The sequence below is a fragment of the Trichoderma camerunense genome (genome assembly GCF_050948025.1).
Source record: "Trichoderma camerunense strain CBS 138272 chromosome Unknown V8C40scaffold_4, whole genome shotgun sequence".
NCBI lineage: Eukaryota > Fungi > Ascomycota > Sordariomycetes > Hypocreales > Hypocreaceae > Trichoderma > Trichoderma camerunense.
The window spans coordinates 487,789-514,820 of record NW_028145366.1 but is presented as its reverse complement, the minus strand read 5'-3'; the positions used below and the strand labels follow the sequence as shown (position 1 = coordinate 514,820).

Below are 27,032 nucleotides of genomic sequence, written 5' to 3'. Positions count from 1 at the left end.
CCACATCTTCAAAGAAGTAATCGACGCTATTGATCGCTTCTACAACTCACATTTGACGGATAGACGAGAGAGCCCTGTCCAAACTCACGTCTTCTCCCGTCTTTACCGACCTTCTGGTCCGTATTCTTCAGCCCGTCAGTTCTAGCGCCCGTCGCAATGAGGCATTCTGCATATGCTTCATCGAGCTGGGCTCCGGAAATCGGGAATACCGCGAACAACGCTTCACCTGGCCTATTGCCATTTGCTCCCCGTCTCGGCATCCCTCCCGTCTTGGCAAATGGGAGACTGGTGGATTTGCCTGTCCGCCATAGGCGAACGTTGACAACCGATTCTAGCCAATTGAGTAACTTTTCCTCCATGTGCAGTTAACTGGGTTGTCAAATGGCAAAGCAAAGAACTGCACAGCCTATTCGAATTGACTTCTCACTGAGTACAAGCCAAACATCCACATACTGCGTTCAACGGCTTGATCCCGCTCTTTATAGACACAAAGTTCTAGCCGGGCTGTATACGCGGATTCGAATCGGCTAAAGCCAACTAGCTTGAGACCAAAGTTCTTTAGCAGCCGTGTCGCGTTGAGACGGGAGAATCCCGAAGAGTCTTGCTGCCAACACCGACACCCAAGACTATGTCGAGCACGAAATGGCTAAATCCAAGCACTAGTTAGTTAGTCTAGTTCGCAAGACATAGCCAGCGAAGACATAGCCAGCGAGCTTTGGCCTCCGATTTCGTATCATGCCGCACAATGTTGCCATTGATCATGCCGTCGATAAGGCCGCCACTTTTAGTTTAATGACGGGTGGGTTTCTGTTTCTTTAGCGGTTTAAGATGAGCAATATTGCTCTCTTAAGCATTTCAGGTGGTCGATAGGCTGTGAAACGCATCTTGTTGCATGAAATCGGGATATCCGGATCTCATGACCATTCCCCAGGACAATAATTATCTGAGGGCCGTAATTTTGAGGACTTGCCACCACAGTAAGGAGAAGGGGCAGGAGAAACAGAATATTAAGTCGGTTTAGCTACGGTGCGGTGGATCGTGGCATGATTCTGAGAGTCAGGCTTCTCCTAGCTTTGATGAGGATGAGGATGAGGAGAGAAGAGAGCAATGCAATCATCTCATCATACTTTTCGGCTTGGCCCGGCCCGTCTTAGTCGAAGGCTTAAAGGCCACTTTTTTCTGGAGCTCTTCTTCCCTTTTAACCGACGTCAACAGGCCGCTCTACTTCATCCATAGCATGGACATTGTCACCGGTGGCTGTTTGTCTAGCCTGGGTAGGAAGAGAAGCCGCTCGTTAAAAATTCTGAGACAAGAAAAGAACCAAGATGACCGGCGTTCTGTCAGACAAGGAAAAAAAGACGACGTGCAATAAACATTTGCGCCAGTGACAGATGGCTTGCGTCTTAAGTGTTCCGTCAACGCCGTTGTTTGATTCTTTTCCGTCCAATGGTGTTGTCCCAATTTATCCAGAGGGCCGAAGGATTCGGGCTGGCGACATTCGGCCCCTGCAATGACACACCGGGGAATGCCGGTAATTAACCCGAAATTCTACAAGGAGAGAAATAGGTCTGGCCTTTCAAAAGTGCCCAGAGTCGGTCTTCTAACATGGTGAAAGTTGAGACGCCGATTCAGGAATGGGTTTAGCAAGTCGAAGTAAAACGTAACTATCTTGTAGCAAGTGGTGCCAGACGGCTGGCTTCCGAAACCGGGAACGGGAAGAAAATGAGGATTGGAGTCTCGTATTAGTCGTATTTGTCTAGTTGATGGACACTTTCACAAGTTGGGTTTTCTTTCTTTCACCAATGCCATTGTATGCATAGGAGACTGGTGTATGTATAAAGGAGATTGTATTTATGCATACTGACTAGGCTGCTGGTCTCGAGAGAGTCTGGACAACAGGCCCTGCTCAATAGATGGTTCGGGACTCTGCAAATATATATCGCAGCGAGCAAAGAGGGGCATTTTGAAGAAACACCGAGAACCGAGCCTGTGGATCTAGCCCGTCGTTAGCTGATCTTTTAGACTGATTCTCTGTCGACGGAAGGCCGTTTCCGGCAATTTAGACGATTGGCACATCGACTAAAACTGCTAGGATTCGGCCTATTTCTCTTTGAGCATCGGCCCATGAACCAACAACATGCTCTTGATACGCAAGGAACAAGGACAAGCCAGAGCGAACCAACAACGTCTCGTAATACTCATATCTTGTAACCGAAAGGGCTACTGTTACATTTTCGCATTTCAGAGGCTCCTCCATCAGACGAACTGCTTGGGATTAGTCACAAGGTAGACCCGCATGACTCGCAGGGTTGTACTGTCATGACGGAAACGAAACCCTTCGCCAATACGACTCTGCGACAAGGCCCCCAGATTTCATCCCCGAGCTGAGGTGATAGTGGTAATACTACCTACTCTTTGCTAGTGATTGCAGACATGGCTGCTTCCAGCCAGTCTAACGCAGGGGACCATGAAAGGGGTTAGTATTGCTTCGGTCTCTCCCCAGTTATGGCAACGTCGCAGTCCGAATCCTTCTTGACGATTGCCGCTCAACAGCCGGGGTGCAGAAGACAAATCTTGGAATTCTGGACCTATTAAGCCAACACGGTCCCGCCGCCCGTGTTTCCCAGCCCGCCGTGATGTGCATTTTGCGATCGACGACCCCCCATCGAATCGAATTAATTACTGGAGCTCTGCCTCGCATGCCATGATCGATTTCGGCATCGACGCGCCGTACGGCAAGCGCGATGCCATTGATGATGGGGATCCGAATCCTCGCGGCGAGAGTCTGGCGCACTTGTCCATCATCTTCGTCTCTTTGGCGGGCTTCTTCGTCATATTGCGGATGATAACGAGATATTTTCACACCAAGGCCTGGGGAGCTGACGATGTCTTGATTGTGGCGGCACTGGTACGGGATGCCCTTTTGGATCTATTTATTGGAATCAACTTGTTTTGATGGATGGAATTTGATGTCTGACTTGTTTCTTATTTTCTCGTTATCAGGCTCTTGCTTGTTGCATGACGGCTGCTTACAACGGAGGTTCGTTTCGCTTCTTTTGCAACTGTTCTGTATCTTGTGACTAATACAAAGGAAAACAAAACAGAGGCTGGGAATGGATTTGGACTTCACAGTGACCAGATCGATGCGCACCACAAGATCCTGGCCTTTAAGGTAAGCACCAGCAAACGAACAGCGGCCCGAAATGGAAGGGGAGGAATAGCAATTCTCTGACTGAAAAGCAACAGTGGTTCTTTGCCGCCCAGATCCTATACAAGGTCACGACATGCCTCACCAAAATGTCTCTCGGCATGCTGTATCTGCGAATCTTCCCGGACCGCAAGTTCCGCATGGCCGTCGTCAGCGTCATGGCGGTGACTGCGGCTTACACGCTGGCCGCGGTGCTGATGACGGTCTTTGCCTGCAATCCCATCGAAAAGTCTTGGAACAAGCCCTTGCCCGGCAAGTGCGTCAACTCCATCAGCATTTGGTACTGTGAGTCGGAAACTACCTATATTCTGTTGGCATATCCTGTTGCGGAATCTTTGCTAACCACTGTTGAAATAGCGACATCTGTGTTGAACATTGTGACGGACATGTTGATCATCGGGTTGCCGATCAACGAGATTCGACGACTCCAACTGCCGCTGGTGAAGAAGTTGCTGCTTTGCGCTCTCTTTAGTCTGGGTATCTTTGTCATTGCCTGTACCGTTATACGAATGATTACTGTGTCGCCGCAGACGACCGCTTCGGACCAGACTTGTCAGTCAACGATTATCTACAACTCCCCTAAACTTTTACAACGCGTGCTAATAGTTGAACCATGCAGATTATCAAGCCGTGTCTAACAGCTGGACGTTTGTCGAGACCAATGTTGGAATTATTTGTGCTTGTATGTCTCTTTCCCATTCTTTATCAGATCAACCAACCCTCTCAAGTTACTTGGTCCTCTCTCAACCCCCTACAAGTTCCGTATTAACCAGAAAGTTGCTGCAGGTCTACCAATCGTCTGGGTGCCTCTCACAAGACAGTTGCTTCGATGGCTAGGACTCGGCGGAGAGGATACGACTGTTACGAGCAAGTCTGCCTACGCCCTCGGATCGCACAACCATGTCAGCAGTGCACGAGCACGCACTAGCCGTCGCGACGCGGAGGGCGACAGCGTGGAAGAGCTCATGTTTGACGGCATCAAGATGACGAGGAGGTTCAGCGCTCATGTAACCGAAGAAGATCGGGGCCAGAAAGACGCCCCCCCTGACGACCGCCCGTGGGAGAAGATTCCCAAGCCGCCGAAATAACTCAACTATATGTGGTGTATTAAACTTTAGGTTGAGTCCACCGAACGATTGCCCCGGGATTTCTTTCCATGGAGTGGCTATGTCGGGGTTATACAGCAGCATACATCTCAGAAGCAATAGCCGGGCAACTTACGGAGTGGTCTTTTCACTCCTCTCATTCATTGTTTGCCTAAGAGCTTGCATACATGATCTAATAGCACATACAGTCCCTTTGGGGCTATTATTGGGCCATCGAGTTATAGCTCTGAAAGACTGGTGGATAATCGGGAGACGATGGTGTAATCTGTATGCGAAGAGTATTCAGATTCTGCTTAGTAAGAACTTAGAATGAAGGCTCATGGAGAGAAGCATGAAACTTCGCTTTTCTCCATGAGACTTGTGTATATATATAATAATAATAAAGAATGGTAAATAACTTGAAGTCTGCTTACCTACTACATATTCTCCTGATCAAGCTTCGGATCATATGCGACATGCCCGGCTTTACGTGATGTTCTTGTTTCAAGCGAGACAAGATCCTTCAACGGTTGTGACAGACACTCTACTTATCTCTTTGTCTACGTATCACTTTGGACCGTTGCATCGCCTTGAAGTATGAGCCCACTCTGACTTTGTAGCAATAATGCTCACTGAGTTTAACTTGTTGAACAGGAGATAGACGGCAGGTGAACTGGGACTGCTGAATTCATCATATACAAGGGACGATGGGAAAGGGCATGCATGATGCTGCCTCTTTGTCTCCCCCGTACAGATGGAATGCGAGCTCCACCAGGTAAGTTTATCTGGGCTGAGCTCAATCTCGATATTCAATTACTTCTATTGCAATATTCGTACAACTTTCTTCGTGGGCGTAAAAGAGCAAAAAAAACATAGACGGTAGAGCTTCTCACTTGTCATCATAGTACGGGATACTTGCCTTATGTCGTCTGTGCTGCTGCCGTTAGAGTTCGAGGTAAGCCACCTGCTTTATAGAAATACGCACCAGACATGTATCCATGGACCTGACTACCTACTTTAGTAGTGCCTGGTTGTCAGGTACCAGTTACCGGTAATTCGGTCCATTTTGTTGGTATCATTGGGAATTGCGTGACTGTCTGTTAGTAGGATACTGGAAACTCCGCGGCCTGCTGCAGCGTGGTGGGTGTAGCTACTTAACAGTGGCGACTATTGCCTGTTATAAACTTTGCGGCGTCCTGTTTGGTGTCTTTTTGCCAAGCACAATAACCCGAGCACATATACAAGCCCATCAAACATGCTTGATACTCTGAATATCTTCACCGACTTCCTGAATTGCTGATAAGCAGAGCATCATGACATCGGATCCTCGAACGCGTCAGCAGGGAGAAATGCCAAGACGGCAATGTGGAGCCGAGAGTTGAGCCGGGGAAATGGGGGATTTTTGGTCTTTGATTGAGGAAGAGGCAAGCCAATTGCGCCTTGGTTGCAGGCAACGTGCGTTGTGCGTGCTGCGTGCCTGAATTCCGTATAGAAGAGGCAGTTCAGTGAGCCCGAGGTTGCGGATATGCTTGTGACTTTGCTGGATATTCAACGTCTGTTGAGCTTCACAAAAGCCAAGTAGGAAAGCCAGAAGCAAAACATGTAACACGTACTCTGCAGCGTGGATACTCGGCGTCGTACGGGCTAGGCCTAGCAACTGGAATGGAGGCGCTACCATGCCGAGTCCCGCCCAGCGTAGCCAACGGCCAGGATGACATTGATGACAGCGACACAGTTGTTCCCTCGCGGTACTCCATACAAGGAAATCAGATCGCACAAGGATGGAGCCGCGCTTGCGCCGTCACTACCGACCGCTGGGCCGCTGCGGCAATCGCTCGGGATTGTTGAGATGCAACTTGTGGTGATGGCCGGAGATTCAGAAGTTGATAGGGCAGCAAATGCGACAGGTGAGTGGGATCTCCCCTCATCGTTTGTGCCGACAAGGCTAGAAGGCCAGAAACAGATCCTGAGACACAGAACCACCACCGCCCCATTGTACATTCTGTAGACTTAGTGTAGAGCGACCATCAGGTATGACATGACATGGCCTGTCGTTTGTACGAAGCCACTTGTACATACGAAGCCGCTTGTATGTAGCACCTGGTACGTGATAGATCCTCCCGCCTGCCTCAGATTATGTGCCAGCCACTGACAGCTCCTGTCTGAATGGTGTTGGACAAAGCTCTGCAAGCCGATACGAGCTCTCCATTCGCCAGCTGTCCGAGCTGTCGACTGATGACTGATGCCGGATGACTCTCAAAGCTGCTTCTCGCGTGCCGTCTAAGCCGATCGCCATCCGTCCAGTGGGACCTCGACCACGAGCCATGATTGCCGTGTGCCGATTAGCAGCCCCTAGCGCCCTATTGGAGGCATTGGGCATGGGATAGACTTCGAAAAGAGCCGCTAGAAGCGTTGCTTCTCGGGTGCTGCTGTTCTGTACGGAGTACCTGTGCTTTGTGGGATACTGTACAGCGGCGCGGGAAGTGTGAGACCTTGGTCAGTCACTGGTGGTTGCATTGATGTCTGAAGCCCAAGCCCAAACAAAAGCCCAAGCTTCCATGGAATCAAGCACACTCTGTAGCGTAGACAAGGCACTATCTGGGACTGTGTTAGCAGTCATGCAGCTGGAAACAGACGATGCAACGCCCTGATGCCTTGTTAGCCAGTGGAGAGCTGGGTATCAGGAAGAGACGTGACGATCTCGCCACTAGGGATGAGGGCTGAAGAGCCGATTTTGCCGTTGAGGAGCAGAACTTGCATGGTTGCACGGCAGAAGAGGAAAAGAGAAAAAAATTTGAAAAAATGAAAAATGAAAAAGAAGTGAGAAAAATACGAATGGAAAATACATGGAATGCACCCGCAAGATGACGGCATACCGAGCAATCAATTCACGCACTCGGCGGGCTGTCAAGTGAGAAGAGGAGGTGGTGATTGATGTCCAGTTGATCCATGTTGATGTTGTGTTGCATCTGTGCCATACTGTACCTGTAGCCGTAGGTAAATCAGCGGCTTCTTATCGCGATACCACAGCGGCAAGTACCCGCAACCTGGAGTGTACTTTGCCGGAGTGCCAAGACCTCCCCAGATGCTTCAAGCAGGTACTTGTGCCGCCCGCAGCGAGTGGTGCAGTGTGCATGTCGCATTGAGGCGCAGCAGGCTCTGGCAAGGTGACGCTGCAGGTACTCTCTCGTAAGGGAAGGCCATCAACCGTGTATCCATTCTCCATTGCTAAGAGCCTCTTGGCGTTGCCGTTGAGGCTTCGGAATCAGAAGAAAGTACCGCACAGGTACCCCCGGGCGTCAGAGTGTGACCGACCGAGTCTCACCAACCAGCGCTCATTGGCACTCATTCATCCGATCAATTGCATGTACCTGGAGCGGACCAAGTACCAGTTGGGACGACCTGCGGAGTACCTTGCGGGATACCTTGCGGCGTCAATTGCTGCCCTGCCCTGCTCAGTGGACAGTGAGTGAGAGCCCGCTGGAGAACGGCACCGAAAGTCCCCCAGAGAGCCCCAATAGGGCCCCAATAGGCCCCCCGTAAGCCTCGAGAGCCGCCCCAAGGGCGCTAGGACGGGCCCCCGAGCAGCCAAAGCCCACTGCCAAAAGCCCGTCATCCCCAATCCGCCATCCGTCCCTGCGTCCAGGCCTTGCCCTTGGCGTCTTTTTCGTTGGCCTTGGATCTCGTCTTCCTTTTTTCTTCTTATCCCGTCCACTCGCTCTACGCTCTGCAGCCTTGGCCCTCGACCCTCTGCCTCGTGCTGTCCACTGGCCTCGCCGGCCTCATCGCCCCCCCGAATCGAGAGACGACAGCGAGGAGCGCCGTCCGACTCGTCGCCTCAGGTCCAGGTCTGGCTCTGGCTCATCCTGTCCCTGTCCCTGTCCGATGAGCGACGACGAGAAGGCCGCTGCCACTGGCGGGGTGGCCGAGATGACGCCCAATTCGTCTCGTCCGTCCATCGTCGACGACGGTATCAAGGACGTTATTTCGGTAAGGACGCCACGGTTGAAACAATTCTGCTCGCCTCTGTTTTTGCGCTGGGAATGTTGTTGCGCGGGCGGTGTCGCATCTGCACTGGAAGCAAGCATCGCCACCAGGGTTCATGTTTGGAAAAAATGAAAAGGAAAAAAGCCATTGGAGGGGCCAGCGACGACACCATTCGCTTTGCTTCAGCCTGCTTTTGCGTCTTCCGTGTTGCTCTTCAACAGTTCCTGCTACCTTCTTCCCTCTCTCCTGTCCTTTCCCTCTCTCCTCGCTTCCTCTTGTTTCAAAATCTGCCATTCCTCGTCTCATCATCAGCTTCCTCAATGAACTGGCACAACTGACTGTTTGGGCTCTTCGCCGCCCGCCCCCTTTCGCAGGAGCCCTTTTCCTACGACGAAGACGATCGCGATTACTACCCCCCCCAAAACAGCACCGAGCACGACCTCAACGTCACCGAAGATGATTTGCTCGAGGCCCAGGAGCTCGCCTCCCGATATACACTTCAAGAGGTCCGCGACATCATGACTCGAGTCTTTCGCGTCCACGAAAAAGACCACAACTTTCCTTCTATCATTATCCAGAAGATCAAGGCCTTTCTCGAAAATGAGTCTGTATTTTCCAACCCCGAAAAGCATCAGCACCTGATCCAGGAGATGAAGCTGGAAGCCGCCCTCGTCACCAGCAATAGCCCCTACGCCGAAGTTCGTGCAGTTGTCAGCAACAAGGACGATCCCACAACGCCTTGCTCGACCATCCGCAGCTGGGTCATTGGACTGGCATTTAGCTGCCTGTTAGCCTTCATCAACCAATTGTTCGATATTCGGCAGCCTGCCATCCGGGTCATGGCCAACGTTGCCCAGCTGCTGTCCTACCCCGTGGGCAAGGCGTGCGAAAACTGGCTGCCAGACGTCGGTTTCACACTCTTTGGCACATATCATTCCCTCAACCCGGGCCCCTTCTCGAAGAAGGAGCACATGCTCATCACCATCATGGCAAACGTGGCTTACAACACACCCTACACCAACAACATCATCTGGGTGCAGTATTTGCCCCAGTACTTTAATCAACCATACGCATCCCACGTTGCCTACCAGCTCCTCATTGCCCTGGCCACAAACTTTATTGGCTACGGCATGGCTGGCATCTGCCGCCGCTTTCTCGTCTATCCGTCGTATTGCGTGTGGCCGGCTTCCCTCGTCACCATTGCCCTCAACAAGGCCTTTCACAACGAATCTAATGCCGCGGTCGAGGGCCCCTTTGGCAAGAAGTGGAAGATTTCTCGCATCAAGTTTTTCTACCTCATGTTTGGCGCCATGTTTGTCTGGTTTTGGTTCCCCAACTACATTTTCACTGCCTTGTCTAGGTTCAACTGGCTGACCTGGATCGCCCCCCACAACCGCGACCTCAACGTCATCACTGGTATCAACCATGGCCTGGGCGTCAACCCATTCCCGACCTTTGACTGGAACGTTTTGCTTTGGGATTCGGCCGACCCTCTCATGGTCCCTTTCTACAGCACGCTCAACCGTTTCTTCGGCGTCTTCATCTCCTTCTGGGTGGTCCTCGCCTTCTGGTACAGCAATGTCTACGACACCGGCTACCTTCCTATCAATAGCAATCGCGTATATGATCACTTTGGCAAGCTCTACAACATTAGCAGAGCCGTTGACGACCGGGGACTGTTCCATGCCGAAGAGTACAAAGCATACTCGCCACCCTTTTTGAGCGCCGGCAACATTGTCATTTACATGTTCTTCTTTGCCATCTACACATCGACCTTGACCTACGCTGTCTTATACCACCGCCACGAAATCGTTATGGGGTTTAAGTCACTTTTCGCAAGCTTCCGCAAGAAGAAGAACCCGATCAAGGACGAGAGAGTTCTCGATGTTCACAATCGGCTGATGAAGGCATACCCCGAGGTTCCGGAGTGGTGGTACCTGATTTGCCTAGTGCTTGCTATTGCGCTGGGCGTTGCTGGCATCGCCGGGTGGAATACAAACACGTCTCCTGGCGTTGTGTTCTATGGCCTGGCACTCTGCATCATCTTTGTCATTCCTGTAGGTATCATCAAGGCCATGACAGGCATTGAGGTCACTCTCAACGTGCTGGCCGAGTTCATTGGTGGCTCCTTTGTCGATGGCAATGCGCTGGCCATGAACTACTTCAAGTCCTTTGGCTACGTCACCTGCGCACACGCCGTGTGGTTTTGTAACGATCTCAAGCTCGCCCATTATGTCAAGATTCCACCTCGCCAGACCTTCATCGCCCAAATCATTGCCACGTTCATCAGCACCGTTATCTGCACCGGCGTTCTCAATTTCCAGATGAAGAGCATCACTGGCGTCTGCACTCCCGATGCGCAATTCAAGCTCACCTGCCCAGGCGTCAACACCTTCTTCACCGCCTCTGTCCTGTGGGGAACAGTTGGACCACAAAAGATTTTTGGCCATTCCGGACAGTATACGGAGATTCTGGTTGGCTTCCCCCTGGGCATCGTCGTCGTCGTCTTCTTCTGGTTGCTCAACAAAAAGTTCCCCAAGTGGACCTGGACTCGGCAGATTCATCCAGTGGCTATCATGTATGGCGGCATCGTATGGGCACCGTACAATATGTCGTACGTCTGGCCATCTGTTCCCATTGCGTGGATTTCCTGGGTCTACCTCAAGACTCGGTTTGTGTCCTTTTGGTCCAAGGTAAGCGATCCCCCCCGAACCTCTTTGACAACTCCAACATATGCTGACTTATTCCCCCCAGTACAACTTTGTTCTCTCAGCAGCCTGGTCTTGCGGCATCGCCATCTCAGGCATCATCATTTTCTTTGCCTTGCAATACACCGACGTACAATTCCACTGGTGGGGCAACATGGCATCTGATATGGGCTGCGAGGGCAAGGGGTGCACGCTGAAGCACCTTGCGCCAGGGGAATATTTTGGACCTCGCATGGGCACTTTTGACTGATAGAAAATGGCGCGACTTGTGTTTTCAGCTTTGGCATTTTTCTTTTTTTCTCATCTTCGCCAGAGTGTAAGATTGAAAGGCACTCGGCGCTGGAGTCATTCATAGTGGAGTTAAAGGGAGAAGGGAGCATTCACATGGCGGGAACTGCTTCACAAGCATGTTGGTCTGTTTTTGATATTTTGTCTGTTTTTATTCCATTTTGCTGTTTATTTTTTTTCTTACCTCTGGGAAGGAATGGGATGAGTTATACCCCTATGTTGATCTGATAGGAACGAGATGACTGAAATGAAGAGCAAAGCCCACTCTTTCAAGGAAACGAGGCGTTTAGAGATTTGTATAAATGCGAACCCAAAGGCGCTAGAAATGGGCTATGGACGGGACATTTGGTTGAGTGGAAGAGGAAAGGGCGATGGACTTTGAAGCTAGAAATTCAACAATTATTGAACTCTTATTGCCAAGTTGTGTGTTGAGTGTTTGGTTAAGTCTATCGTGTGAGAAGCTTCATGTTCTTGTGGCGAGAGGTCGGCAGGCGGGGGACGGAAAAACCGAGACTGAGAAGATTACGAACACATGCGCTTTGAATATGCCTACAAATCCTAGCTCTCAAGTATCTGCTACTATATCTATATTTCTATACCTTAGTAGGTAGTAACTGCTACTATATCTACTTATATTTCTCTAGTAACTGTTGTTATATTTATATTTCTCCAGTGAGTGCTATTATCTTTATATTTATCCAATACTTAGTATCATCACCCGTTTAATAAAATAATTGGGTGCTTACCTATATTGCTAAATGTATGCACGAGAGAGTTGCTGAGTCAGAAAGCACAGTGTGTCTACAAGTACAGAGTACCTGTTCTGGTGCTTGCCTAACGCCGAGATGGCCTGTACAGTAGACTTTGCTGACTTATGTTCGCGACTTGCTCTCTTCATTTCAATTGGCCAGTCAGCTGTTCACTTCCGCCTGGTCTTCTCTTGGACATGATGCTGAGTTAAGGATTCACAACTTCAACTTTTTTCTTCCAGCTGTTGATACAAAGAAAACAGCACAGGCACTGGACACAGCCTGGCTAATACCGTCCACTATGAGTACTGGTAAAATAAGGGCCATGGTGGCCTGCAAGCACTGTCGGCAGCGGTAGGTTCAGAACTTGACAGTCATCGTCTGCGTGGACTGACGCCAGAGTAGGAAGAGACGCTGCGATGGTATGACGCCACGATGTTCGGGCTGTAGGCAGAGAGGATTGGAGTGTGTGTACACAGAGGCTGCTCCTCCCAGGTACGTGTGAATGTGAAAAAGAGCTGCATGGTGAAGTGAAGCTGTTTCCGTTGGGTGCACCACAAGGGAGGCATTGTATTGTTTTTGCGTGTTCTGATGGACCTGTGGAGGTAGAAACACTACTGTACGAACACAGTTGAACGGGTTGGACCACCAGAATGGAACTATGGCTTCGGATGAGTTGCTTCAGCGCCTGGAAAGCATCGAGATGTTGCTTGGAGAGCATGCCGAGGCGTTGAGGATATTGCAGCAGGAGAAGCAGCCGCAGCATCGTGGAGATTTATCAGCTTCTATGACGCCACACCCGCTGCCCGACTTTTATCGACAAGCTGACATTACCGAAAATGATGAGAGTCCGCGCTCTCTTCCACGAGAAGCATCAATGCCGCATTCTACTTGGGCGCTCACCACACACGAAGGAGGGGACTCGTCGAGACGTGGAGTGAATGGTGATGGCGGCGACGATGTGCCTCCAATTACCATACCGCTAGGACATCAGACGAGCACGAGCAATCTATTGACGCTCCCTCAGATGCGTCCCTTGGTGGGTGATTACCCCGAGGACTTCATCTTCCGGGTCGAGGAGAGCCGATCACCGTCTGCGGCGATGGATTTTATGACTGCGCCAGGGCTACAAGGCGAAGAGAAACAAATTGACAGAACAGTCACAGACGATTATCTCAGTAGCTTTCTTGCCTTGGTGCATGCCTGCCACCCCATCTTTGATCGCGACGTTCTTCTCGCACACTACGAAGCCGCCATGAGAGAGGGATTGGGCTCTGACGTCAGGTCGGGCGTGATCCTCGCGGTTTTGGCCCTTGGAGCAACGGCTTCGGATGCAATTGATAACGGGGACAATGGGAATACCGGTGATGCTTGCATGCAAAGGGCGCTCCGAATCCTAGTGCCGGCGTGGACCCTCTCGTTCAGCGGCAGTATTCAGCTGACGCAAGGGCTGATCTTGTGTGCGTTGTACTTTACATATGTAGTGCAGCCGTTGACGGCGTGGAGGTTGATATATATGGCGTCGACAAGCATTCAACAGCTCTTGATTCGGCAAGTATTTTGTGATATGGTGTGTTGATGTTGTTGCTAACGCATAACAGGTGCAAAGATATCTTGTCGGGCCAGGCTGAGATTCAGGAATTGACCCGGCTTAGCTGGATATCTTTTGTTATTGAAAGGTGAGGCCAATGATATGTTAGATCCAAGAAGGGAGAATCTACGCATGTGTCTCGAGGTACCTGATATTAACGAAAAATGCCAACCCAGTGATCTGATTGCCGAGTTTCACCAGCCAAGGAGCGGCATCGATGTCCTTGTTGATCGCATGCCCTTCCCCAACTACGGCACCAACCCGAAGCTTGAGCACCTTTGCGTTCTGGCCGAGATATCAGCTCGGTCTCTTCTCAACCGCATGCATCACGCCATTTACTTTACGGACAGCCTTACGATATACGCGGGCCGCGCTCTCGACTCGCTTGCCTCTTCCCAGCAATCTTCGCTGCAACCGGATGCATCTCTCCTGCGAGTGTGCAGCGAACTCAATTCTCAGCTCGATAGATGGTACGAAGGCCTACCGGTCGACATCAAACCTGACCTGTTTGATCGCGCGCCAGGAAATAGGCAGGCGTGCATATTGCGTCTGCGATACTGGTCCGCGAAGCAATGTATCTTCAGGCCATTTGTGATCCATGCTACGTCGTCGCAGTATGAAAAGGGAGATATGGAAGTGCCTTTGGCCGTGGTAGCTCAGTGCAAGGTATGCCTGGCAGCGTGCCGAGCTTTCCTCCATGGGGCGATATATCTGCTTTCGGAGAGGACGCCCTACGCATATAGCTCACTGCAGTTGTAAGTTCCTTGATTTCGATGTCTGGAGTTGACAGGGGATCTGTTTGGGGTGATGAAGACTGATTGGATTGGATTTAGCACTCTCAACTGTTTCTTGGTGCTTGCCCTGGCTGCAAACTCGCCACATCTCGGTCATCTCGCGGAAGATATTGATTTGAACCACCAGATGGTTGTGGAGGCGCTTGAACCTTGGGCACGACCGGGATCAAGCATCGAACATGCGCTAGAGATTGCCAATTCTGTTGCGAGGAAACTTCGTCTTCGCGATGATCGGCGGAGATTTTAACGATGACGATGCCATGTTACAAACGATTGCAATGCGACTATGCGAGTGTGAAATTGTGTTTATTTATCATGTAATTTTATGGTGGTCAGCTATCTATGTGTGGTATTTACAAACCCTGTGCAGCAATCTCTTTCTCAATGGCCTCTTTCGCCTTGTTCTCCATATCGATGAAGAATATCTCGACATCTTTCAACCTCTTCGCCGTGATGGTGTCATTCCTGATTGCCTCATCCAAATTCTCGCCGTCGTTGGCGACGTAATCGGTCTGCATATCCGCCAGCTTGCCGTCCCAGTCGGGACGAGCAAAGGGGTCGATGGTGGACAACTTTGTGAGTCGCTGCACCGTGGCGAATTCGGCATAGCCGGCCTTGGGCTTCTTGGTGGTGAGGGGTGGCAGTTGGTCGGGGGTTTCGAGGAGAGTTTTGATGAGGTGCGGTCGGATGGTGACGTGTGGGCAGCCGAGCTCGGCCATGGCCATGATTTCCGCGGGGGTGAAGTGGCTGTTTTCGTCAAAGGGGAGACTTGTATTTTAGTGTACAATTCCTTTTCTTGCTATAGTTTTGTTTTGTTTTGTTTTTTGTTGTTGGGGTAGTGTAATGTAATGGGGTGGAAATTACCTTCCAATGATCATGATGGGTTGTTCTTTGCCTGTTTCTCGATATTCTTTTGCGAATGCCTCGAGGATGTGGATTACACGGGGGGACATGGGGTGCTATTCGACTGTTAGAATGTCTTGATAGCCTTTGAATAGAATGTGTTTATACCTCTAGAGCGGTATCTTCGAAATCGAGACGCAGAGAAGGGTCCAGATGTGCGGCGATTTCTTTTCCATTGTCAGTTTCCGTACCATGACTTGCAAGAAAGCTCCCACAGCTACTAGGTAAATTCATCTTAAAGCACAAACTCTCTTATATAGACACATACCGTTGAAATAAGGACTAATAAAGAGACACCCGCTCTGACTAGCCGCAATGCCCTGCTCGAGCGAAAAGACGCTGGTGGCAAGCGTCCGGATGCCCTCGGCGTTGAGGACTTGTGCGGCGGCGGCGGCGGGGCCGGAGAAGGGGATCTTGATAGCGAAGCGGTCGCGGGGGACGCCGGCTTGCTCGTAGAGGCTGGCGAGGGTGCGGGCGTGGGCGATTGTGGCAGAGGAGGAGGAGATATGGCGGAGGGATGTTTGGATGAGGACGCGGCCGGAGAGGAGGGGGACATTGCGGGCTGTGAGAGCGACGGCCTGTGTTGTTTTTGTGAGCTTTGAGTATTGGGATGATGGAAGTGTGTTTCATCTTAAGGGGGAAGAGGGAGAGGGAGTGAAAAAGTGAGAGCTGAAGAGTAGGTGAGTGACAGGGACAGAATCCATGGAAACTTACAGCTTGGTCGTAGACTCTCTCCCACCCCTGGGGGCCGTATTGTCTGACGAGATCTTTTAGGAGAGCTTCATCTTCCAGGAGGGCTTCTGTGATGAGGGCCTGGTTGGATGTTTCTGGACGACAAGCAATTATTATGTCAATTATTCTGTTTGTCTCGTCGTGATGAAAGCTGGTGACAGGGGCAAATATGTACGGTTGTGTGGTGTAAAGGGGATGCTCTTGATGAGCTCCGTGTCGGCGCTGTCGACGTCGACGTTGCAGAGATCTTCGAGGCGATGGAGCATGGAGCGAGGCATGGCTGACGAGGTGAATGTTGATTAATTCTGTATATACGATGATCGATGGTATAAGATGGAATTGGTGGTGTTGGTGTTGGTGTAAGTGAGACTGTGACGATGTGTTGAGACGATGAGAGGAAACAGGAGTAGGTATGGCAACGTTATATATGCTCCTATGCCTTTATTTTCTTTACATTATTTTACTTAATTGGGCTTACTTGACGATAATACACCCACCACCGGTTAAACCAACATGGAAATCAGCTCCAGAATGAACCCACACGAACCACCGCATCGTGACTCTCGTGTCCCCCCCCGCTTCGGCTCGCTTGTTGTATTCGTTGCGTCCAGCTCCCCAAGTTTCAATTGAGTGGGCACAGATCAGCCGCGTGACTAATGCCGGCGGGCCGCCATTCCGCTGCGTTACCGGCGTAAGAAATCGTTGGTGAGTTGGCGGGCCGCTGCTCCGCCGGTTTTTATCGTGTAATGAGTTGGGAGGATTCTCGACTAAAACTGGACCGATATTGACAATTCGTCTTGGTAATCTGTCTTGTTTGGGTTTCTGGAAGAATAGATTAGAACTAGGGAGATGGATATAGTAGTTGTGGTGTGACATGTCAAGTGGAACTATGCACTGTATGTTTCACTCTGCATTTACGTGGCGTGAGAGAAGCACACACGTATATGCATCAAGTGTGGAAAAGTTTACAACTATTTTTCGTACTGTCTTTGGTGATTTCAATATCCACATGTTTCTTCGACTAATTGGGATCATCATGCTTTGTAATGACCAACTTCTCGGATCAAACACGCACTAGATGAATCACTTGACAATGAATCTGGATGCATCGTAGGATTCTCTTACAAAATTGACCATTTGTCATATGGTTGCCTGGCATACTTCCTTCTGCTAGAATACGAATTTGAGGTGGCCGGCGGCAACTGGGGCCGCCGCCCGGAACGAGGCCGATAGATGGCCCAATTTGTGTTTCGTGTAAGCACAGAGCAGCGGTGATCACGATAGTTAATTGTTGGAGTATAATAACGGCAGCTGATGTCACGAGAACAGAAATCATTTGCTCTCAATGACAATCCATTGACGAATCCCTCACGATACCAGGCCAAGCATCATCATACAAGCCATCATGGGTTCTACAGAGTCGAGCACCGATCAAACCCTCGTCAACACTAGCACCCCGAATCTCTTCTCCTTACACGACAGAACAATTATAGGCAAGTCTTGTCTAACATCACATAAATTCACAACAATAATGTTAATTTGAATCATCAGTCACTGGCGCGACCGGCGGTCTCGGTTCACAACTCACCAGAGCCATCCTCGAGTCCGGCGGCGATGTCATAGCCATCGATTACGGCGATGTTCCGCCAACAACATGGGGTAAGTTAAATATCTAAATTGCCAAAGCACATGTTAAGCCACTCTTTACTTACACCGAAATATACAGAACCCCTTCAATCTCTCGCAAAAACCCTCTCCCGCACCCTCACCTACCACGCCTGCGACATCTCCTCCCAATCTCTTGCTACCAGCGTCTTCGAATCAGCAGCCGCTCAAGCCCGTTACCCCGTCCGCGGTCTGATCAATTGTGCCGGTATTGGAATCCTGGGTGATTCTATCGTTTTCCCTGAGGATCAAACAAAACGTACACTGGATGTCAATCTCGCAGGTAGTTTGTATGTTGCGCAGGCAGCGGCAAAGGTTGTGACGAAACAGCATCATGAGGGAAAGAGTTTGGGGGCGAGCTTTGTGTTTGTGGCGAGTATGAGCGGGTACATTTCCAACAAGGTGAGTTGAGTTCATTGCTTCTCTCTTCTATTCTTCTTATATGGCGTACATGCCCGAGAACTCGCAAAAATAACTTCATATTAATCCGTCTTGTTTCCCCAGGCCACCCCAACAGCAATCTACTCTGCCTCCAAGGCCGGCGTCCACCAACTCGTCCGCTCCCTCGCCGGCGAATGGGGCTCCTCATCTCCAACTTCGTCTTCAAGTCCAGTCATTCGCGTCAATTCCATTAGCCCCGGCGTCATCGAAACGCCCATGACGCAGCACGTCCTCGCCAAAGAAGAATGGACCTCAGTATGGCGGCAAGAAGCAATGCTCAAGCGAATCTCCAGTCCGGACGAGTATCGTGGCGCCGTCATCTTTCTGCTTGCGGACGCGAGTTCATATGTTACGGGCACCGATTTGCGGGTTGATGGGGGGTCGACGGCGTGGTAAGAAATGGCACGGGAATAGATAGACAGCGCAGTATTGGATTCATGTTTCACATTTGCTCCTCTTTAATAGCAGCAGTGTTCGTGTAGCTTCGCAGCAGTTTGTCAAGACTTCCGGCCTTCCGTCTCAGCGAAACTCGCTGTCATTCTCGTCCTCATCAACGTCTCTTACGCCGCGTAGTATTGGCTGCCTCTTCCAATGCATAACCTTTCCGGTAAACTAGTTAGTAATAAAGCATTTTAGTGCGATATCCCGCCATCAGGAAACTCACTCGTAGATAGACGCCAACGTAGAGTGCCAAAAGCACCGCATACCCGATCCTCTTGATAAAATTCATGGCCGCTATCCAGGCGTCTCCTTCTATACCCAACAATTCAGAAATCACGTATCATCTTAGATTCTTTAAAGAAAAATAACACAATTCAAGATTTTAAGGGGGGGATGAGGTTGTGAACTCGTGTCGTGTCGGATCGGTAGAAGCCCAAAGATGACGACGAAAAGCACCGATGCAAAAAGCAGTGAGACGGGTCTATACTAGCCCATCTTATGCTATAATACGACCCCAGACCACAGCAAGTGTCCACTTCTTCTAGACCCAGTGGGCCAATAAAGACGTGGCTCCAAATCAGGTACGGGAGGATGATTCTGTCTTATCATGGACACTAAAACGCTGCTCTAACAAGGATTGTTGCTTCTACGCATTTATTCGCTGGACAATGAGCGGGCACCAAGATCCGAGTCTAATAGGCCGAGATCCGAGATCTTTGTCACGCACTCTTTTAATCCTCGTTTTGTTTACTGTGCCTTTAATACTGTAAAGCTGACTTATTCTGGCTGTTCTATACAGCCCAGCTAATAGCATTGAACATCATCAGCTGCCTCTATGGAGTAGCCACATCCCCCTATGTCCCGCTCCACCAACCCTCCAGCATACACAACCAATAGCTCCATAGAAAACAACCTGTCATGGATACTTTCTCTCTCTTAGACTAATGTACCGCATTATTCTAGTTTTGCATAACTGGTCTGCTACTGTTACTAAACACCGGCCAGTCTCGGTGTGTTGGACAGCACATGCTAGACATACTCAGGCTAGTATAGCTAACGCCCAAGACTACCGACATTGCAAGCACGACGCTCAGAAAGGAGACTTGCTGCAAGAAAATCACTACAGAGGTTGGGATTTGCCGCATAACATTAATATGTCCAGGGGATCGTCGTAAGATGGAACAGTGACATATCAAAACGACCAATAATAACATACATCGAACCAAACGGGATCCGAAGATTGTGACTGATTTCGTCAAGAACCAAACGGGATCCGAAAACTGTGGCTGATTTCGTCGAGAATCACGCGGGATTCAGGGAAGAAGGCTTGACTGCCCATAGGTGATATTGAGCATCTTGCCCTGGACCTTGCCAAGATAAATGGACGAAAGGGGACAATGCTGCTGGGCCATGTATCGATTATCTCTGCCAACCCATCGCCAAAGACATACCAACATGAATCCCTATAGCAAAGGTATGAATGTCTCTGGAAATACACGTAATCCTCTCCACGTCATCAAAGTACCTACACGTAAACAACGGGACGTGTCACTATTCAAAAAGTTTGTTTTGTTTGTTTACATGACTATACACAAACATGATGCACTGTGTCGAGATCGACGCGATGTTGCTACTCGACATTATTCTACTGGGCAAATTACATTCAATATGACTTGGGAAAAGACTGTATTAGTAGGAATGAAACTGCAAATTGATGGACGAGTATAAAACTGTTCAATACAGTGGTTACCAGATCTAGCACAAATGCCGAACGATTGCAAACGCTTAATTATTCCAAACACTTATCAATTCCAAACGCTTAACTATTCTAAACCATGAGCAATTCCAATCGCTTAATAATTCCAATCGCTAAACAATTCCAAACGCTGAACATTTCCCAATCCTCACATTTCCCGATGTGACCACTTGAAGCCCTTGGCTCTTCTGTCCACACACCTCACACATTGGCATGTCAGGCAGTACTCGCCTTCATATCCCTCATGGGTGGCTGATGAGAAGTTGCGGTGTGTGTGCCCATTGTGAGGATTGTAGTACAAGGGCTTAGGCCCAGGAGTAGTGGCTGTGTAGGGGATAGATTTAAACCCAGCAGATGGGATAGTCTTGGGGGCAGAAAAGCAGCAACCCATTGTGACTGTGTGTGTTTGTTTTGTGGTAAAGAGTAGAGAGTAGAAGATAGTAGAGAGAGTAGAAAAGAGTAGAAGAGAGTATGGAGAGTAGCAGATAGTAGCTAGAGTAGAAGAGTGTGAGAGTATAGAAGTTCAGAGTATTGCTTAGAGCTAAGAACTTGGAATTGTGTGCTTGAAGCTGAATGTTTGTATCTGACTGCTTGGATGTGGTTGTGTAGGAGGAGAAAAAGAAAACAAAAACCTCGGGGGGAACGAATTCTCTTATAGTCAATCTTAAAAGACAAAAGAACGCCATCCTTCCAGCAGCTTCCAGGTTTTGGCTTCGAGTACGTTATCGTATTGACTCACTTCGAAGGTGGTGGCTTGATGGTGGTGATAATGAGCAGCCCTGAAAACTAATCTGCGGTAGATACTCTTTTCACAGATTGGTGTATCTTATGCGCAATTTAAGTTTCTCTCGCACATATACTAGATCCTTGGACTTTGTATTTGTCCTAGGAGGTATACGCTATGCTATGATATGCTGAACATATCCGCCTATAGTCCAAAAGAGACAACAGCTATACAAGAAGAAATAGAATGCTCTCCAAGTTCAACAAGTATATAGACAGATTCATGAGTCACAGGTGCGTCTTGAACTTTATGGAATTTTCTTTACCAGCTCTGAAGCTGGAGTATGTGCCCAGTTAGTCGAAGATGCTGTTCTTGGTGATTGCCAACATTCTCTCTCCACCCTCACTTTCAACAATTAATATAGTAGGTAGAATATAAGATATTTAGTCATTATTTTGGAAACAATTTGGAAGTATATACAGTATCATATATGTAAGAGATTACTTGATAGTCAGATACCGAGGAAATGAATCATACGAGAGCGAATCATGTCGTATCACGTTCCATTTGTTTCGCTTTGTTTCCAGATATCTTTTTCAGACTAAAAAGATTTGTGTTTAGAAAGTAAAGACGCAGCCTCTAGATCAAATTGATAGAAAACCGTCAAAATTCTGGAGTATAAAGATATGGCTTACCGAGAAAATGAGTCATACGAGAGCGAATTATGTCGTATCATCTTCGATTTTTTCGCTTTGTTTCCAGACATCTTTTTTGGACTAAAAGAATTTGCGTTCGGAAAGTAAAGACGCAAAACTCTAGATCACATTGATAAAAAAACGTCAGAATTCTGGGGTATAAAGATATGGCCTACGTATGTTCCAAGAGCAACGCGTTTCTCAAGCCTTGAAGCCACCCTACGTTGCCAATGTCTATCGAAGCCACCAGATACACCATACCTCTAAGAAATCTCATGTTTTGATAAACAGTGTCAAGTAATTTCCCCAGAAATGGCGTCTGCTGTGGGGAGGGGGAGGGGGGAGGAAATATGCAATGCAACGAATGCTATACATAGAGAGAGAGAGAGAGAGAGAGAGATGTATATAAGCACTCTAGAAGGTGCCCAGTTGCAATACATTATATTCAATTTAATGGTGGCTTGGTATATAGCGAACAAATAAGCCCCCGGGAATGCGGAGGGGTTGAATACTCGTTCTAGCAGAGTAGTAAATCTGGACGGGACTTGCGAAACAACCATATTACGCTTACCTGCGTATGTATTTATCAACATGGGAAGGTAATCCGAATACTACGCATCCCAAGATTGATAATACAGGCCCCAAAGCGCTGCTATTGTAGTTTTCGTCTGGCAAATCCCATGGTGTATATCGCCGTCTAGTCCTTGCCGGATATTGGACGAGCGGTGAGATTTAGAGAAATCACACACATGGATAGAACAGCTCAGAATCTGAAGATGTCTACGGAGTGTGAATTTGGACTACATACATAACAATGGCCTTTCTGCCTGATAGACTGAATGGCGATGCTATCGACTGCCTGGGTACCAACGAATATGCCCAACCCGCCCCGCCTTTTCAGGTATACACATTTGACTCTACATATGTGCCCCAAACACTCTGTACTGCACAATCGCGAGTGTTTACATGCAATGTGATTATTCAAGACGATAAAGCGTTGTGCGAGGTTTCAAGGTTTAATATCTTTGGCCCGAGAGTAACAAGCCAGCACCGCTGAGTCCAAGTATGTCTTTACAGAACATGCCGAATACCACCAACCTCAGCCGCAATGGGGTTCGAGGCTCGGCCAATGCCATCGAAAGCAGCGCATGTATGTGCTGGCTTATACATCCAATCGAAGGTCGCAGCGTGTTACTGCATGTTCAACATTCGTGTACATTAACTGGCGAGCTTGGCTTATCTATGAAGTCCCTTCGGTATGCAAAGCTGGCATAAACCAGCCTCAACTCTTCTGCCGCTTAGAAGAAGCAAAGTCAACGCAGAAACAGCAAATTCAAGGAGACTTGGTAACCTATCAAATCTTCCACCATGGGTAGCTCCTCTAGCAAGCCTCGCAAGCCGTTCTACAAGGCTGCGGCTTTGGGGCCCAATGTCCTGACATCTGTTGAGAATGCGAAAGTCGAGTAGGTAATTGATGTGTCAAATCGAGATGTTGATGCAATCTGACATAATCGAGCGTGATTTTCCTTCACGGTCTTACTGGTCATAGAGAAAGAACCTGGACTGCCAAAATCGCTTCTTCCAAAGGACCTCCCGACGGCTAGAATCAGATGCCGATGTACTCCATCTCACCCGTGTTGCTGGTCAAGACACAGTCCGGGACCACGCAAAGACCCTCGTGGCCTGCTTATGTAGCAAGTTGCCATCTGTTTGGAATACAACCTTCCTGCGTGTAACCATAATGCCAGTAGTTAGAGGCAAGACAAGACGCTAGTGCTTGTGATTCCATATCATCAAGGTTATCATTACAAGAGTACATGGGTAAGAAGACTTAGAGATGAGGCTAGTCCTGGTGAGGGCGCTCCTACGGCTGCTCAAGCCGATACTGAGTCAGCCTGTGACTCTGGCCAGCCGTATCATAGGACTTCCATATTTGAGTCTCTAACCCTAACAGTAATCTACTATGCCTATGTTTGATAACCGTCTGGTTTTCAAAATTTGTTTCCGGGCTTGGTAAAATAATTGGCCTGGGTCTGCAAATGCATGGGATCTCAGCAGGCCTGAGCGTACAAAGTGCTGTCGGTGCCGGGTGCTTGGCGCAGTACTGGCCGTTCGGTGCCGGATGCTCTGGTTTCTGGTACAGGCACTGCATTGCCCTCGTGTCGTCCACGTCCGTCTTGTTTAATTTCAGTTAAAAATGTACGCCGCCACCATGGGCGGTGATACAGTTGATGACAGCCAGTGGCTGTATTCGTAAAGCGTTTTCCAAACCAAGGGGATACGGTTAGGGTTAAGAATAGTACAGGTATTCTGCTTCGGATATTGCTGCGGGCAGCATGACTGAGGATCGTTGCTGCACTGCCTTAGTCTAGGCTATGGACCTGGGAACATGAAGCATGGATGCGGGCCGATCCGCCCTGAGGGGACTGGAAGGGCCTGTGGCTAGCTGACATATTGCTCAAGATGGTGCCATGGCTGGCCTGGGCCCTCTTCAGACCCTGGGAAATCCAGATGGCGCAGCTGAAACCGTCTTCACTAAAACAACTCAGCTCAGCCCTCATCTAATAATGCATGGAAACGCATTCAGCTTGAATCCAAGTCTCGCAAACGGAGGCCTAGACTCTCGCTGGGCCTCCACCTTTCTGTATTGATGGTCTAGATGGTACAATCAGATGCTCCGCAGCCCGTTGACTGCCCAGCTGGCTTTCTCGGGAAAGGTTTGTGGCCAGCTGAGATTGAACAACCTGCGGTGGGGATGGCTCAAGTTGGCGACGCACACAGCAACTCGTCGAGGCTGACCATCGAAACCAGATATGATCGTCATCGGCATGGCCAGCCGTGTTAGGGCTAAGGCATCGGAACACCGCGAGTTCAGCGCCGAAGAGACACATCAAAAGCGTCTGCCGACCGCGATCATTGGTACGGAGCTGCCTCGTGGATTGGCACCAAGCCTGATTGAGAGAAAATTGATTCGCTTATTCGACTATCTGCAATAGTCATTCGAGCAAAACTCGTGTGGCTTGCCTTTCCAATTCGTATCCGATATCCGGACCCTCCAATTCTGTTGACATCTTCATGATTCTTTAGCTAGATCTCATGATCCAAAAGAACTATATATGCAGACTAAATGGCGACTCCCAGACCTCTATAATCTTCTTATACTTTACATCCTATCCTCCAAAGCAGCATCTTACGAACAAGTTCAAACCGTCCCACATTCCTCCCACAATCCATTTCAGGCACAGCATTTCTGTCACGAGCGGAATGTTGATGTGAGTTTTACAATGGCTAAAACTGTATATTGGACAACAACCACCCCATGTACAATTCAACAAGTTGGGGGCAACCCTGTCCAAGTCGTTTTTCTTCGCTTTGGCGTCACCGCAGGGACAGTGGAAGATCGAGTCAAACAATGGAAGAATTACTGCCCTTTCCCACTGACGATAGCTGGTCGGATCCAAAGTCAGGATTTGATCAACGGCCAGCCGCCTGATGATGCTATAAGAAGGTACGCCATTGTACCGCGCCTCCTCCTCAGCAGATTTCTGATGAAAGTGTAGCGGACTCATCAATGCGGGTTTCCGTTTGTCTATACCCAACACTTTTACAGATTGGTTTGTGCTCCCGGAAGCGCAGCCTAATGGTGTTACTATTGCTGCACTGGTCCAAGCAGCATTCACTGCGATGGCAGTCGGTGGTCTAACCCAGACAAATATAGCCAATGTTATTGGTAGAATGCAGAACACAATGCATACTTAGTTTAACAAAATCTGTGATTTATTTAAGTTTGGTATTATTAATATTATAGGACTTGATATTTTTTTAAAATATGATTGGCTTGAGTTATATAACTCTAACCGAGCGTCGACTAGAAATATCCAACTGGATATATAACTTCCGCTTCACCACACTCATTTCAAATAGTTAGATAGCCAGTTATAAATACAACGCATTAATAGAATCTACTGGATACTCTCTACAGTTGCGTGACACAGTACCTTACATTACCCGTCAGTCTGACCTAACCTGTCCGCTAACATAAACCAGTACAGACAGTTTATCCCTTGGAAATCCCTTCTATATTAACCTATAGGAACCCGGCTTGTCACACGCCCCACTGGTCCAAAAGCGAACGGGAAGCAACTACTTTCTTGGCATGTAAAGGTTAAAAATTATTTATTTACACTAATTTGCCCCAAAATTGTATTGTAAACTTCAATCTGTGCGTTGCCCGCCTAGGCAGCTGGGATGGCATCTGTCTCATCCAGCCCGCTCAATCTCCCAGGTCCTTTTGATTAGGAGTAAAGAAAGCATGTTATATCTGCAAAAGCATACGCAACGCATCTCAAAAGCTACTAATGGTTGACTTGGCAGACTGCTTAGTGCCAGGACTCAGATTTGATTGTGGCAAGATTCAGCGAGAGATTAAAGAGACTCTTGTTGTCAAACTCCGATTTTATTGGAGATGTCGTGCGAAGGGATTTGTCAAACAGAGAGGTTACTGCATCTGTGACTTTAGCTATCTGCAAGTTGTACCTCCGCTGCCATAATCGGCCTGTAGAGCCAACTTGGGGAAGTCCTCGGTAGAAGAAATGATGGCCAGCGGCAACACAGATACTAGCCACTAGAGAGCTCACCATGATGGCTGGCGCCCGATAATGGATGGCACGGTGAGGCTAGTTCTTTCTTCTCCTCATAGTCGTCGTAAACCTCCCTAGTAACCTTATATAGCCTTAAACCGAAACCCGTTAATATCAGGTTTATCGCCATAAGATGAAACCCCAACGCTATGCCCACCCTGATCTATAAAGGGGGCTGGCTCCGGTTCTGAGTAGTATTGTCGTCTATGCTGATAGGGCGGTGCGGTTAGCTCCCCCTTCCAACCAAAGTGCGGGAAATTTATGATAAAAGACTTTTCACGCTTCAACCACTTGAGGCCTAGATCTCCAGGTGTATTGATCGTGAAGTCGACGTTACTCGGTGTGACCCCCTCATCCAGGTAGGCCAGTGTTTTTCCATACTCATTCCAATTGCCAAAGAAGTAGTTGTTAATAAGACTAAATCTTCCGCAAAGACCAGCGTCTTCGAGGAAAAGTTGGAAGTTATGAGGTTCCGAAGGTTTGATCTGGTCTATGTTGCAGTTGAACTTTGGATATAGTCTATATTTCAGGGGGGGGGGGGGGGGGGGGGTTGGTTTTGTTTGGGCAAACGAAAAAGGGCTTTTTTCCAATTAAACAGCCATGTAATTTAATGGAAACAAAAACA

At 48.9% G+C, this 27,032-nt stretch overlaps 8 protein-coding genes across 8 annotated transcripts; 6 read left to right on the top strand and 2 right to left on the bottom strand.

The window, feature by feature from the left end:
- The first annotated feature begins 2,129 nt into the window (after positions 1 to 2,129).
- V8C40DRAFT_237072 (uncharacterized protein) lies at positions 2,130 to 4,711 on the top strand. Its single transcript, XM_083214179.1, has 8 exons — positions 2,130 to 2,476; positions 2,554 to 2,908; positions 3,004 to 3,040; positions 3,105 to 3,172; positions 3,247 to 3,493; positions 3,566 to 3,760; positions 3,828 to 3,890; positions 3,995 to 4,711. The coding sequence occupies exons 2-8, from the start codon at positions 2,705 to 2,707 to the stop codon at positions 4,294 to 4,296; spliced, it is 1,116 nt and encodes a 371-aa protein (XP_083076086.1). The 5' UTR covers positions 2,130 to 2,476; positions 2,554 to 2,704; the 3' UTR covers positions 4,297 to 4,711.
- Positions 4,712 to 6,138: 1,427 nt separating this feature from the next.
- V8C40DRAFT_237070 (uncharacterized protein) lies at positions 6,139 to 6,803 on the bottom strand. The gene is made up of 3 exons (XM_083214178.1): positions 6,476 to 6,803; positions 6,257 to 6,396; positions 6,139 to 6,200 (listed from the first exon to the last, which is right to left on the bottom strand). The coding sequence occupies exons 1-2, from the start codon at positions 6,671 to 6,673 to the stop codon at positions 6,304 to 6,306; spliced, it is 291 nt and encodes a 96-aa protein (XP_083076085.1). The 5' UTR covers positions 6,674 to 6,803; the 3' UTR covers positions 6,139 to 6,200; positions 6,257 to 6,303.
- A 1,241-nt stretch (positions 6,804 to 8,044) lies between these two features.
- V8C40DRAFT_158565 (OPT oligopeptide transporter protein-domain-containing protein) lies at positions 8,045 to 11,443 on the top strand. Its single transcript, XM_083211415.1, has 3 exons — positions 8,045 to 8,283; positions 8,655 to 10,973; positions 11,035 to 11,443. Exons 1-3 carry the CDS (start codon positions 8,179 to 8,181, stop codon positions 11,236 to 11,238), a joined length of 2,628 nt encoding a protein of 875 aa, XP_083076084.1. The 5' UTR covers positions 8,045 to 8,178; the 3' UTR covers positions 11,239 to 11,443.
- Positions 11,444 to 12,219: 776 nt separating this feature from the next.
- V8C40DRAFT_158549 (fungal specific transcription factor domain-containing protein) lies at positions 12,220 to 14,710 on the top strand. Its single transcript, XM_083211414.1, has 5 exons — positions 12,220 to 12,379; positions 12,431 to 13,576; positions 13,627 to 13,704; positions 13,793 to 14,371; positions 14,450 to 14,710. The coding sequence occupies exons 2-5, from the start codon at positions 12,687 to 12,689 to the stop codon at positions 14,655 to 14,657; spliced, it is 1,755 nt and encodes a 584-aa protein (XP_083076083.1). The 5' UTR covers positions 12,220 to 12,379; positions 12,431 to 12,686; the 3' UTR covers positions 14,658 to 14,710.
- Positions 14,711 to 14,714: 4 nt separating this feature from the next.
- Positions 14,715 to 16,853, bottom strand: V8C40DRAFT_237060 (uncharacterized protein). Its single transcript, XM_083214176.1, has 6 exons — positions 16,221 to 16,853; positions 16,028 to 16,140; positions 15,582 to 15,891; positions 15,422 to 15,480; positions 15,275 to 15,369; positions 14,715 to 15,157 (listed from the first exon to the last, which is right to left on the bottom strand). Exons 1-6 carry the CDS (start codon positions 16,321 to 16,323, stop codon positions 14,764 to 14,766), a joined length of 1,074 nt encoding a protein of 357 aa, XP_083076082.1. The 5' UTR covers positions 16,324 to 16,853; the 3' UTR covers positions 14,715 to 14,763.
- A 597-nt stretch (positions 16,854 to 17,450) lies between these two features.
- Positions 17,451 to 18,751, top strand: V8C40DRAFT_285189 (uncharacterized protein; the record flags this gene model as incomplete). The annotated part of the gene is made up of 4 exons (XM_083222314.1): positions 17,451 to 17,547; positions 17,597 to 17,704; positions 17,772 to 18,112; positions 18,215 to 18,751. 4 exons carry the CDS (start codon positions 17,451 to 17,453, stop codon positions 18,545 to 18,547), a joined length of 879 nt encoding a protein of 292 aa, XP_083076081.1. The 3' UTR covers positions 18,548 to 18,751.
- A 4,384-nt stretch (positions 18,752 to 23,135) lies between these two features.
- Positions 23,136 to 23,371, top strand: V8C40DRAFT_263024 (uncharacterized protein; the record flags this gene model as incomplete). The annotated part of the gene is made up of 2 exons (XM_083219416.1): positions 23,136 to 23,230; positions 23,284 to 23,371. 2 exons carry the CDS (start codon positions 23,136 to 23,138, stop codon positions 23,369 to 23,371), a joined length of 183 nt encoding a protein of 60 aa, XP_083076080.1.
- A 1,545-nt stretch (positions 23,372 to 24,916) lies between these two features.
- On the top strand, positions 24,917 to 25,550 carry V8C40DRAFT_237055 (uncharacterized protein). The gene is made up of 2 exons (XM_083214175.1): positions 24,917 to 25,275; positions 25,328 to 25,550. Exons 1-2 carry the CDS (start codon positions 25,052 to 25,054, stop codon positions 25,524 to 25,526), a joined length of 423 nt encoding a protein of 140 aa, XP_083076079.1. The 5' UTR covers positions 24,917 to 25,051; the 3' UTR covers positions 25,527 to 25,550.
- Positions 25,551 to 27,032: the final 1,482 nt, after the last annotated feature.